At 35.2% G+C, this 13,808-nt stretch overlaps 1 protein-coding gene across 5 annotated transcripts in view; it reads left to right on the top strand.

The window, feature by feature from the left end:
- The window catches only part of SNTG1 (syntrophin gamma 1), a 358,597-nt gene that overhangs the window by 292,077 nt on the left and 52,712 nt on the right, over nt 1–13,808 (top strand). For all 5 annotated transcript variants that reach the window (XM_055800561.1, XM_055800560.1, XM_055800563.1 and 2 more), the window contains one exon: nt 10,107–10,223. In XM_055800561.1, the coding sequence (XP_055656536.1) occupies nt 10,107–10,223 (117 nt within the window). The remainder of the gene's footprint in view (nt 1–10,106; nt 10,224–13,808) is intronic.

The following is a 13,808-nucleotide window of genomic DNA, read 5'->3' as shown; positions in this document are numbered from 1 at the left end:
AAATCATAGCTATTTCCCTCCCATCCCCCCATTAACAACAGGAGGGATGGTAGGATTCATCTTCCATTTTTCCACAGCTGCTTACAAGCAAAAGAGGAGTCCTTCTGACTTAGTCTCAGAGGTGCCTTACCTGCAAGCAGCCTGTACTAAGAATTCCTTTCCAGGGTGTATATTAGGGATGAAAGCGTGCAGTCAGAAATTTGATACACTGCCCCACTGAAAATTACAGTAGATCTAAAATGGGTGAGTTTATAAAAACCTGAACAGCTAGAAAGGGATTACGAAATGGGTACTACATTTGGTGTGTAGTACTGCATGCGCCACCGAAGAATAATATGGCACTATAATAAAAATAATGCTGAAGCTGGTTAGCTAAGAACAGTAAGTCAGGACTATTTTAAAACAGACTGCAAGACAGATATGATTGCTTTGAGATCAAAGACTCACAGAATCGCAGAATTATTTAGAGTGAATGAGTTGTTACAGGTCACATGGTCAAAATCCTGCTCAGAGAATGGTCAGTGTAAATCAAGTTGCTCAGGACCAATGTGACTGTGAAAATTTGCTTTCATAAATCTCTGTTCTTTTCCTTCCACTTATGGTAATTTCTTTATATATCTCTTTGAAATACACTTTGATTTAAAGCAAGATTAGAGGAGAAAAGTTGCCTGATATTTTTGATAAAGAAGGATTCATAATGTTGTCCATATATGTCAAATTTATGGATTAGTTTACAACTTCTTATTCTATGATATGAATGGAATTGAAATATAAACTGAAGTTTTACTGCATTGCTGATTTTTTATAGATCAAAAGAATATTTTTTCATTTTCTCTTTACAAATTAAGCTTAATTAGACCTATTGCTTCATGGCGTCCAAAACTATTAATTCATTAGACAAAAGATTATTTCATATAGCTAATGAATGATAAAATTTCCTTTGGGTACATTCTTCACCGATTTGAACATTACATTCTTATACTACCTGTTGGTTTTTTTTCCATGTTGGTAACTGTCGCCAGTAATGTTGAGCCAGCAAAGACACTGTGAAGATGCATGAAAACTTCTTATCTGTAGATTTTCATTTTCTGTAGATCTGTGTGGTCTTCAGCTATTTCTGAATAATCTATCAGTAGATAAGACTTCATTATTTCCCTTCTTTTAGTGAACTTTGCCACTATGCACTGATTGACAGTTGCTGGAGATACTGATGTCCAGAAAATTTAATAAGAAAATTCAGTAACTTTGCTTAAAAGAGATATAATTTCCCCATTATTAGTTGTAAAGAAATGCCGATGGCAATATACCCAACAATGTTGTGTATCACTTGCCACGATGTTTCTGATTGCAATAGTTGTTAATCTTTGAAGGAATATATATGCTCTTATTTTTGAACTGGCACTGAATTGCTTCATTATGTGCATTTCTGTGAATGTGAAGCTTGGGTTCAGATGGTCATTTAGCTTGTTGTAATAGTACAGTCCTTCCTTTGATGCTGTGAGTTCTTAGAAATAAGTGACTTTCTTTGAACCTATATCAATTTTTTTCATATTAAAAAGGTTAGTTAGCTACTAATTGACTGTTCCTACAGCTTCTTTCTCACAGCAAAATCGTGGTGATGGTAAGGAAGGAAATAAAACCCATGTCATTACTCCTACTTCCTCATTCATACTCTCTTAATTCAAAATAATTAACTGAACATAGATCATGAAACCTGAAACCCAGTGGATTTATGGAGAAAACTGTTTGCAGTTTTGAAAATAAAAATTCACCTTGTGATCGCTTTTTCCTTTTTCAGTTACATGCATTGGCTGCTTAAAAAAATAAATGAACGGCTAATAGGCAATGTAATTCTAGTCTAAATTTATGCACTTTTTTTTTAGATTTTATTTAATATGTATTATTCTGGGAGTAGATAAGTAGTAATTGTGTTCTCTAAGAGCCCTGAGAAAGCTTAAGAACACCTTTCAGAAGTATTTTTCTTTTGATAATTGGATAGGACAGAAAACTGTTGTTTCTTGGTGTAAATAGCAAAAGAAGTTTTCCAAACATTAATAGCTATTTTCATCAGTTTGTAAGTATTATGTTAAGCCGTTTAAATGACTAAGAATGGAAACATAAAAATTTGGCTGCCTAATAGTTGTCACCCAGTAACTATGAATAGCATTATTCCATAGAATCTTGATGTTGGTTTCATCAGAGGGTAAAGTACTTAAATATAATATTTTAAGTCTAAACAGGCTCTTGAATACTTACATATATATCTGCACTGCTGATTTTGTAAGTATCTCGAACTTCAATCTCACAAAAGTATATAAATGTTTCCAAGTCAGACCTTGTGAACTCATTATTACCAAAAAAGGGATTTCTGTCAAATCTGTGTATTTTGCTGTGCAAGCAGCAACATCAGAGACTAAAAAGACAGCTTTAAGTATACACTGAGTATCTGCAGTTTTGTTCTGGTTTTGTGAAAACTTTGAAGTGTAAAATCTAATTCTATAGAAATGTAATTTTAATGTTATGCAAAATCAAAACATGTATTACTAAAACCAATTTCAAACAAGTCTAACCTATTACCCACCATCTGTATTTCCTGTACACTCAGCCGTTTTGGGGTTCCTCCAGTTTTATTGTTACCTTTTCCTTCGGACGTAGCTCAGTAAGCAGAAATTTGGCAGGCTTTCAGGATGTGAGCAAAGCAGCGACGCGAGCAGTATGATCTCCCAGGGACAGCCAGCCTAAACTGCAGTAGTCCTGTTCACGTTCTGCTTACTGGTCCTTTCCAAAGAAACAGAAAATGGAAATCAAAACACTATCTGGAATCAGTCATTGAAATCTAATTGAAAATTACTCCTGGGGGGAGTTAAGAATGATAATAAATGTTTATGTAAGTGACTCACTCACCTGGGTACCCGAGAAGGATAAACGTTTGAGTTTGCTCAGTGGCACCATCAGAAGTCTGATAGACACTGTCTTGTGATGTGCAGTATTCTGATCTTCCTCTTTATCCAGCATGTTTCAGTAGGCTAACCTGAGGTGACAAAGATGAATGTGACACATTGTTCATCAGAAAGGAGAGTCCTCCAGCCTGATTATCTGAAGTATTTTTTTTTGACCTATTTATATTTTAGAGTGTGAAAAATATATATTACATTTATACTGCGTACATTTAGAAGAGGAAAAAAATAGTTATTAATCAAAAGACAAAGCCTAAACACAGCGAAGCTACTAGGCTTTGGAATAGTGATGTTTTCTTTCTTGCCACCTGAGTGCTGAACTTGATTTTGCTGTTACCTGTTTAAACCCTAAAAAAACCCACAAATTTTATCCTAGATTAAAATTTACAGCTCTCCTCATGCGTACTTGTAAATTCAGTATGTGAAAAATGGAGAGGCAGAAATTCAAATATGACCTTAAATCAAAGATGTTTTTCCCAGTTAAAAAAAAAACAAACACCAGAATCCTTACTGGTTGCAGTTACACAACAGCAAAAGGAGGGGCAATGATGACAGTGTGATATATAATATTTTTTTTTAGCTGGGATGTGTGTGAGACTTGCTCATTATCAAAGAGTTTGCTGAGAGCTCCTCTATTGAGAGTGTCAGGGAATGTCTGAAGCTTCTCAGGTCGGCTGTAAAATGCCTGTGATGGCAGGGGGACTGAGTCTCCTCAGTGATAAACCTGACAGCCAAATGAAACTGCTCAGGGACGTGCTAAATTGCTCTGACGGTGAGTTGTGTGGCAGGTTAGCAAGAGAAATCTGTACAAGAAGTAAGGAGGCTCACTGAAGTGAGGAAGGCAGATCACTTTAGATAACACAAGATTTATTTTCTCATCATCTACCTCCCATACCTATTAACCAGGAAAGTACTTAACTCAATCCCATGTAGAATGCATGCATCCCTTGTGCAATTCAGGGAGGTTTACCACATGCTGGTTAGCTGCTCTAGTGGATGATAATTTAATTATTTTTTAAAAAATTACCCAGTCAACCTCCCTGCAAGCCAGGACTAGCGTAAGCTATTTTTGTGCTGACTCCTTCTAGTAATTTCACACACATCATCCCCCAAATTAACGTGGATCGATAACTAATGCTGTAGTTTGCATCCAAATCGATCTTTGTAAAAACAGCTGCGTAAGGTCTTTCTTGGAAAAAGTCTTAACCCAGGAATGCTGTACATTTTAAATGTTAATCACATCTATTAACATGAAAAAATTCAAATTTTAATTAATTTTAAAGGCATGTAATTGTTCATTGACTTGAATATTTAAAGGAGGCAAAACCTCACAACTTTTAATGTTGACATTTTGACAAAGGTACACAGTTGCTCAATTAATGTTCAAATTTAATTTGTCATTAGAAGAGTTTATGTGAATGAAGAGATACTTAGAAGTCTTAAATAAGTAAAACGAGTGCTTTGAAATAAACTGTAGCTGTTAACATATAAAACAATGGATGAAAAACTGAGTGGATGAGACAAAATGTTGCTCTGGATTAGTAGGTTATAACAAGAAGATTGTGAGAAACCTGGAAAAGCAAAGTACAGATAGAAAGCTGTCCTGTAGCTATCAATTTTCATACCTGTGAAGGGAGTGAAGGTATGAAGCAGTCAATTTAGTTCTGATTTCTAGCAAGATTGGGTAGACCTCAATGGGCAGGTTCTGTTTAGGAACCCTAAATATTTAGGGTTCTTAAACATTTCCTTAATTTTTAATCAATCATTTAAAAAACAGAACAGGACAAAAACAAATGGATAACATACTCAGCCTCAGTCTGGTAAGAAGATCACATGAGTTTTATCCAGAAGAAAATTAAGCTATATGAGATACAATAAATATGTATTCTTATAATATCACATAATATTTTTTTAATCACCAATAATAAATGAAACAGAGATTTAATAATCTATTAGTACGTAGGTGGCTCAAAAGTGTGAGGGTGATCTTTGTCAGCGATAGCTCTAAAGCATATAGTATAGAAAGGAGACATAGTGGAAAACTGAAGGCAAAACTATTTTGCAATCATTTTCTGGTTTTATACATACATAACTTCTTCTATTTCACAGAATCAAAGAATGGTTGAGGTCATAAGGAACCTCTGGAGGTCATCTTGTCCAACACCCTTGTTCAAGCAAGATCTCCTAGAGCAGGTTGCCCAGGACCATGTCCATCCACAATTCAAACCAAAAATACTTGCTTTCTAAATTTTAAAGTTCAGGGGATATCTGGGGATATCTGCCAAAGCTGCTTCTTTGCTATTAATAATTTCATGGCATAATTTTCTAGGAAATACTAACCATTATTGGTGTTTATTTGTCACAAGACATAATGAAGCAAATGAGTATTTAAATTATTTTAAACCTAATCTGGAACATAAGTAAAATAACTTTCATTACCATTTGTCTTCTCTTTCTCTGTGCTTATTTTTCATATGCAGACTGCCTTGTTTCAGTGGACTTTAAGAAGAAGATAGAAAATAATTCACAGGGATTAAAAATTAGAAGTATTTATGGAAAGATTACCTGGCTTTTCACAAATCTGGAAAATAGGATAGGAGACATTTTGACTGTATTTACAATAAAGCAAAATTTTTCTAGCATTGATTCAAAATTGTGTATGGTTAATTCTTCTGTGGACTTTGAAGAAAAATATCTTAAATATCAGCATAAATCCCCTAAATCTATTAAATGCAGGACTGTTTTTGCATTTCAATCACACTTTTTGCCAATTTTAGTGTGGTTTTATTGTTTCGTTGCTAACATTTGCCAATAATGAATTCTGAGACTACCATACAAAGAAAAAAATATTAAAACCAAGGTAATCTGAGCTCCTCATCCATCATCTTTTTCCCCCTGTGTTGTCTGACTTATTAATTTGTCTTCTGACTCCATATTTATTCTGTTGCCCTATGGCACTGTTTCACATACTATGAGCATGAATATGAGATTTCCAAGATAAACAGCTGTGAGTGCATCTATTTTGATCTTTGAATCACCTCACTCATTAAATATCACATACATTTTACATTTCAATTTGGGGAAAGTTTCTTGTATTTTTTCTTACTGTTCTTCCTAAAATATAATAAAATTTGTGTAAAACACCTGGACAAGTGTCTCTGAAAATCAAGGATATTTAAGTCATTTTAGCAATACATTGTACTGATATGAAATATGGCAATTTATCTTGCTTGATTAGGATGTCTATGTGATGTAAGTACATACTAAATTGGGACATTATGGATTTTTGATTGAAGAAAGTATCCTGTTTCATTTAGATACAGGTTTTTCTTGAACTGTATGTGATTTAAATCATAAACTATAATAAGTTCTTGAATTTTTGTTACTGAACTAGCAGCCACTAAGTTAAGTATTTTTTGTCACCATTTAATTTTTAAGAACAGGCTGCTTCAGTTAAATTAGAATCCAGGGCTGCAAAAATTATCTTTGAAGTGGATTGTTATCACAAATAAAATGTTTTTCCTACCACCACCACTTTTGTTGATACTGGTCAGCAGTTTAAAATTTTAAAAAACATGTTAGTTTTTAAACCTTAGAAACTTTTTTGAGTCCCTGTAAAGGCACATGCTATGCAAAGTCTATTTTTCATTCATTTTTATTTCCATTCATCATGTGTCTGTGGTTGTAAACATTTCTTTACAGATAAAATCTCTTGAAATTCCATATTTTGGGCCAAGTCCACATGTACAGCATTAAGATATGTTCCAAAACTCACAAGTCAAATTTCATATTCATCCACTGTTTCAATACATATATACATGTGAACTATTAATTTGGAAAGTTAAGATCCCTTTCCAAATAAATAATTTCTTGAAGTTGTTCGCAATTAAAGTTTTTTAGGTCAAAATATTTACCAGTAACATAAATGTCTCAAGAACATGACCCCTATTTTATCTCATAATTAAAAAGATTGCTCAGCTTCACTATGTAAAATTTGCAGTGTTTTATCTAACTTTACTTGTTCAGTGTGTTTAAATAAACAGACCACTTTAAGAACATACCAGTAAAATAGTTATAAAATATTTGTTCAGTTTTGTCGTTTCCCAGAATCTAGCCCATGCTGTTTTAATCCACACACATATGCACATGCACTCAAATAACTTAAGTGTTCCTAATTATAATTATACAACCTTTGCTTAACAGTTGTTCTGTATGTTTAATAGTCATTTAGTCTGAAGGTGAAATGCCTTTTTGTTAATAATGCCTTAGTACAGCAGGTTTAAAAATCAAATTTTTCCTCATGATCTACAGAGGCAAGGGAGAATTATCTAAAGAAAAATTGCCTTAAATTTCATAGCTATGTTAGTATTAAGGCAATCAAATGTGAAGTATCAATACATCTGCACAGCATAAGTGACTGCATCCTGTTATTCCAATGAAGAGTAGAAGCAGAAATGAGAGACATAAAAAAAAGAAAACAGTAACTGAAGACAGATTACATACAGTGCTGGAGTGACACATTATCATAGGCAACATGATATCTTACTATGTGTCCCATTTTAATGAAACAAATCAATTCAGCATAGTTAATTTAAAAGCATCAATGTCTCAATTCCTAAAAATTAGAGATCATTCATTTTCTTGGTTATAGAGAAAACATACAAAACTTCTTCACTTAGTAGTATACTTTTTTTCCCCCCCCACTAATTTTACTCTTCTGTGTAGCCTCTTGGTCACTTGGAGCAACACTAGCAAACTAGTAGGCTGCAACAAGGCTTTTACCCTCACATACCAGAATAACTTCAATAAGTAGCTCCCACACCTTGCCCCAGCACAGTCCCCAAGCCCCACAAGGTTTCAACATTTCATCTACTGTTAGTGCTGTTTCTTCAGCCTCTTCAGGCCAGTCCACCCTGCTTCTGGCCTCTGCTGTGTAACTCACTCACTCACTCACTCACTCACTCACTCACTCACTCACTCACTCACTCACTCACTCACTCACTCACTCACTCACTCACTCACTCACTCACTCACTCACTCACTCACTCACTCACTCACTCACTCACTCACTCACTCACTCACTCACTCACTCACTCACTCACTCACTCACCTCTGCTTCTTCTAGGCCTCTCTTCCTTAGTTCTTCATACCCCTTAGAGCTATTTAACTACTTAGCAGGAACCAGCCACAGCTGCACATTATCCACATCAGCCAGCCCACTGCCCCTGAAGCCAGCCCAGAGCTGTATATTATCAGTGTTATTTAACCCAGCTTCATTCCTCTATAATTCCTCTACAGTCACTGAGCTCTACTTGTTCCTACCAAGTTGGAGGGATGGGGATCCATACTTATCCTGCATTAAATAACATATGAAACAGCAGAAATGAGGGAAATCTGAATACATATTAAATTTAAATAATTTGAAACTTCCCTTACTATCCCTGATGATTGTTTTATTTTCTGGCTATTTCTTCATTCAGGAATGAATGAGATTTCAGTTTTTTAATTATTGTATGACAATATGGCATTGAACACTCTGCTTGATTCCTGAGTATTGTGGTACAGCTTCTGAGTTTTATAAACTTGTTTAATTGCCAAAGCAGCAAGCACTTAAAACACATGTTATTCATTAGCCGTGAGACTATATTACTGTGTTTGCTATTGGCAAAAGAATGAAATGTTAAGGTTTCACTGTAAGCGGTAGAGGATTGGACCTTCTCCTTGGCAGTGTTTATAGACCATAAAATATCTAATAAACTGTGATAGAGAGTAGTACTGTAGATTTCATACATGGGGATTTGAAAAAGCCATTAATTTTCACTGTGTTACACTATCTAACAGGGAAAAAGAAAAAAAAAAGGGGGGGGGGGGTGAAAAAAAGAAAAAACCCAACAGGCCCCCTCCATTTATTTTAATGTATATTCCAAGAACTGTTGATGAAAATCCTCTTCCTGACAGTAATGAAATAAACTTGTGTAAATTGTTTTTTTAAAAGTATGTAACATGCAAAGTCTCAAAGGAGAAAGCATGCAGTATAAACATTAATTTTAGGTACATTTATACCATTGGTAAACTTACTAATTCACTGACTATTAATATGATTGTAGTTATTTTTCCTAAACTGTTTTTCTTACATGTACATTATTGACATTTAAGACAGAGAATGCCTAGTTAATGTAGCAATCAGTTTCACTAAGAGATTTAAAAATAGATCTATTCCATTAGCAGCACTTCATGAAATATGGGTTGATCTATTTTCCATAGAAGTAGTGTACCAGAGCACACTGAAAATTGTATTGTATTACTAATGGCATGGTTATAAATCAAAAGTTGCATGATGTGTCTACTCCCTGTTCAGATGTTCTCCAGAAGCTGGCATAGTGGTGACTCATACTGTTAGTCTTTAAAGATTTGATATTAAATTACTCAAACTTAATAGATGGACAGGTAGGGAATTAGATCCTAAAATGAGTTTGAATAAGTTCTAGTTCATACATCTATGCCAGAAGATCTGCAAGTAGTGGTAAGAGTTGACAGCATTCTGGTTACTTCTTAGCTGTAGATGAAGTCTGTTCAAAATAGTGTCTGAAAACTGTTATTTTGCTATTCCTGAGCAAAAAGGTCCAAAACTCCTATACAGGGATTTTCAGAGGGGAAAAAACAAAGGCTGAAATTATTTGGAAATAAAATGTGTAAGATCATACTGCTTAATGCATAATTGTGAACTTATATGTGGAGACTACATTGCACTGTAACAACAATTACTTGATTTTGTATTCCTATGTAGTGGTTCCTTATACTTCACTTGCATTAAATTTCTTTGACATGATCTGTCAGCAGATATGTAGAACTACTTCAGGGAGCTCTTAATGAGATAATAGACCTTAAACATCCGTTGAGTATGTGGTTTAACTTTTTTGGTTTTGCTAGTACAATAAATATTTGTTCTGATGGTTTTGGCATGTCATAACAGACATCCTTTATTCACGTACATGATTGTAAGTGAACTGCCAATACCTGTATTGTGTCAGTGCTTCAAGGTTTGTAGCTATGTAAAATTTGACAGACAGCTTACTTGCATGAAATATTTGCAATTCATTTGAAGAAAGTGTCTGAGGAATTTGTCAACGCTATTGATTTTTCTGTCAGATAGTCTACATGGGCTGGACGGAAGAACGGGAACAAGACTCCCTTCAGGATCGAATGTACACACCAAAGTTTCTAGCACTGAGGGGATCTTCCCTGTATAAGTTTATAGCACCTCCAGTAAGTATATTGCTTATGCTTAGTGGGAATAAATGTTATCAAATAAAACAATTTCATGTAATCTGTACAAGGCTTTCACAATGACATATCTTTCAATGAGTTAACAGGATTGCCACTTAGAGCAGGGTATGTGGTATAGAAGTGAAAGAAAATAGCTGTTTATCACATGACTGGGCATCTAACAAGAATTTCTTTCCCCCCCCGCTTAAAAAATGCAAGGTAATCTACTTGTGCTAAAAGGGGGCTTTCCATTTCCTTTGGCAGGCAGAACAAGCCTGAAGCAAGATGGTTAGATGCAAACTGAATTATCACTCTAGTCAAACTGATTAGATTTTGGGAAATATCTAAGCTTTTTGCATGGTGTGGAAATGGCAGTATCTCTGTGTTTAGATTTCGTCCTGAATGTAACTTTTATGCTGCTTGGGAGCACCAAAAGGAAAGTAGGGAAGCAAATAAAATTGGTTAGGTTAAATATATTAATTGGAATCTGATGGGTAACACCAGGCAGAATCTTAGCTGTTGTCACATACTCAGCAATTTACTTTCACAGTTTTATGTTACTTCTAAACTGAAGTAAACAGAGATATCCTCTAGCTAACTTTTAAGCCAGTAGCCAAGGAACCAGTAGCAGTCCCATACTGGCAGCAGGGAGAGTTGTGTGAATTAATTTGTTCTGTTTATTGGGTGACCTTTCGGACTGCTGCTATACCCTGTGTTGCCAGGTCCAGGCTGTAGCTCCTTCCTTCCTGAATCACAGAATCATAGAACAGTTTGGGTTGGAAGGGACCCTTTAGAGGTTATCAAGTCCAACCCCCTGCAGTGAGCAGGAACATCTTCAAATAGATCAGGCTGCTTAAAGCCTCATCTGACCTGGCCTTGAATGTTTCCAGGGATGGGACATCTACCACCTCTCTGGACAGCCTGTTCCTGGGGTAGTTCAAAGCCAGCTTGCAAGTCCTTACATCATTCATCAGTCACTATTCACATTTGTTTAGCAAAGTGTTTACATGTGAAAGACATGAGGAATGGAAGTATGAACTGAAAACTTCATGTGTTCAGTGTTGGTACACTAGTTCACTAGCATGGGGGTTTGGCTCTCCCATGGCTAGTAATGGGAGTTTGGCTTTTGTTGGTGGATATTTTTCAGGATCAGATTAAAGTGTCAGATTATGCTGCCAAGCACCTTAATTCAAAGGCAGCAATTGTGGCTTTGGCAGACCTACCCAAGCATTTGCTGCCTGTCAAATACAGTCACTTCCATTCTAGACAGTAGATAGAAGCAGAAACAACACTGAGGGCTCCCGTTCAATACAAAAGAGGAAGATTATTCTGTTCTAAGCACTATGGAAGGAATTACAAGCCCCATTTACTGAGGGTTCAATCATAAATTTCCAGGAGTAATATGCTGTGGGTAGGTAAGTGAGTAATGGGTGATGATTAATGTCTGTGGGAGGAACATGTCCACAATGCAGTTGTGAACCACAGTGATGCAAGTCAGGAAAATTTTGGCATGCTGCTACTGTATGGGATGAGCCACCAATCCTTGAAGTCTTTATGGGTCTTGTTTCAGCTGTGCTGCAAGTACAACACTTTGTTTTGCCAGATTCTTGTTCTTATTCTAAGATGGAAAGACACTTGAAACATAGAGAAAAATGTTTTATCCCCATGGAGTAGGATGGAAGCAGAATGATAAACATGCATTTTAAAGGACAAACAGAGGTACAGTTCCTATAAAGCTACTTCAAAAACTTTTCAAGTATGTAATAATTGCACACTAACATGACCAGTGAAATTATCTTATCAAAAACTTACCAAGATCCTTTAAAAGGACTTCTGAAATCCTATTTTCTATATGCAAACTTCTACAGGTACCGTTATATTTGCTATTCTGCAGGTATATGTGTTCATCTCTTCCAGGGATTATGAAACGTTAAGAACAAATTGTCAAAGCTCTAGTTTCAGAGCCTCTATTTATGAGATAGGTAGAGTGCAGTTATAAGAAGAAAAACAGTTTTAATCATATTTGCAGTGTAAACTCCTTGGATTAAGCTGCTTTTTGAACAGAGATGTGCTGCCAGTTTTTTAACCTGAAAATCAAATGAAAGTATTTCCATGGTCTCTGCCAAAGTCTAACACGTTAGGGAAGCATGTGTTTAAACAGTGTATATCAGCATCCTCCCCCTGCATCTTTTTTTTATCTGTTTGATCAATAGTACTTCTACTTTCCATGCTCAGATAAATGAGCAATTCTATCTTATCTTATTTGTACTTTGAAAGCTTTAAACAGAAGTACTTTTTTCTTTTTTTTGTTATTTCCTGGTACATCTTCTCTGTTAAAATTATTAAGTCTGTCAAGTCTGGTGGGTTTCACTTTCTTACGTTTTATAGTTTGAAATCTCACAGAGAATGCACTTTGAGAAATTGAGAAAGAGCTGCTAAACAACTTTTCTCTTGCTAGTCAGGCTTTGCAATTAAAATTTTAAACAAGGCAAGCAATTTCTATGGGTATCTTAATTCTACAGTTGCTTTTGCTTTGCATATATCTTTTTATAGGAAAAGTTTTGTTTTGGCCTGAAAAGAAGTTTCTTTGTACATAAAAACAAAAGCAGAAGACTAGGGGAGAAGGGAAGGGCTATGGTACTTTTCCCCAAAGTACGGAGCCTACAGTAAGCTTTTTAAACATAGCTCTGAATGGCTTTGTGCTTCAGCAGCAACAGAAACTCCTTTTCCTTATGGAGCAATATGACTTCAGCTTGTGTGGCTGGTGTTTTGGGCTCAGTGGAGCTGCAGCAAGACTTCTCCACCCATTTCTCTGTTCATGGTGAGAAAGTTAATTTTTAGTCCACAGTAGAAAGAGTACCTTTCCCCCCTCCCTTTCTTTCATTCCCTGATAAAAGCATTTTGCTTGTTATTCATTACATATCTGAAAAGCTTCTTAAAATATAGGCATAAAGATTGTGTATTTTCAATATTTCTTTACTTCCTCATTCTATGTCAAACAATTTGTTGACTCTCAGTATTTAGTCATTCCCTTCCTTAGAAATCTGGTTTAATACCCGTACTTCAACTAGATAGGGAAAACTGAGTTTGAGAATGATGCAAATAATAAAGTTCTAATAGAAAAAGAAATATGACACTGCATTTTTGAACTTTTCATTCCTGATTGTGATTTCCTTAAAGGAATTTCAATTGTGTTTATAACTAAAAATTAGTTCAGGATAGAATTTTCTCATACAACACCAAAATTATTTTGATCAAGAATCTTTTATACCAAGGCTTGCAAAACCACCGATCCTTCTCACCCATGTTCTGTCTATTATTGTTTTCTCTTTAGATAAAAGATAAATTGGTCTCATGTAATATTTTCTTCATATGCTGTGGATACCATTTTATGATACATTTTTCAGAGAACTTCATATTCTTGAATCTTGAAAATCAAATAAACTTGTCTTTATCAACCTCTTCATCTTGCCTAACAATTGTAATGATACAACTATCTTCCTTTGAAGAAGTGCCACTGTTCAAAACTTCTTACCATCAAGATTTGTGGTTTTTTCATATACAACCTCAATTTTCATTCTGGTT

The sequence above is a fragment of the Falco peregrinus genome, chromosome 3 (assembly GCF_023634155.1).
Source record: "Falco peregrinus isolate bFalPer1 chromosome 3, bFalPer1.pri, whole genome shotgun sequence".
NCBI classification, from domain to species: domain Eukaryota; kingdom Metazoa; phylum Chordata; class Aves; order Falconiformes; family Falconidae; genus Falco; species Falco peregrinus.
Note: the sequence above shows the minus strand (reverse complement) of the source record. Positions and strands in the feature narration are given on the sequence as shown.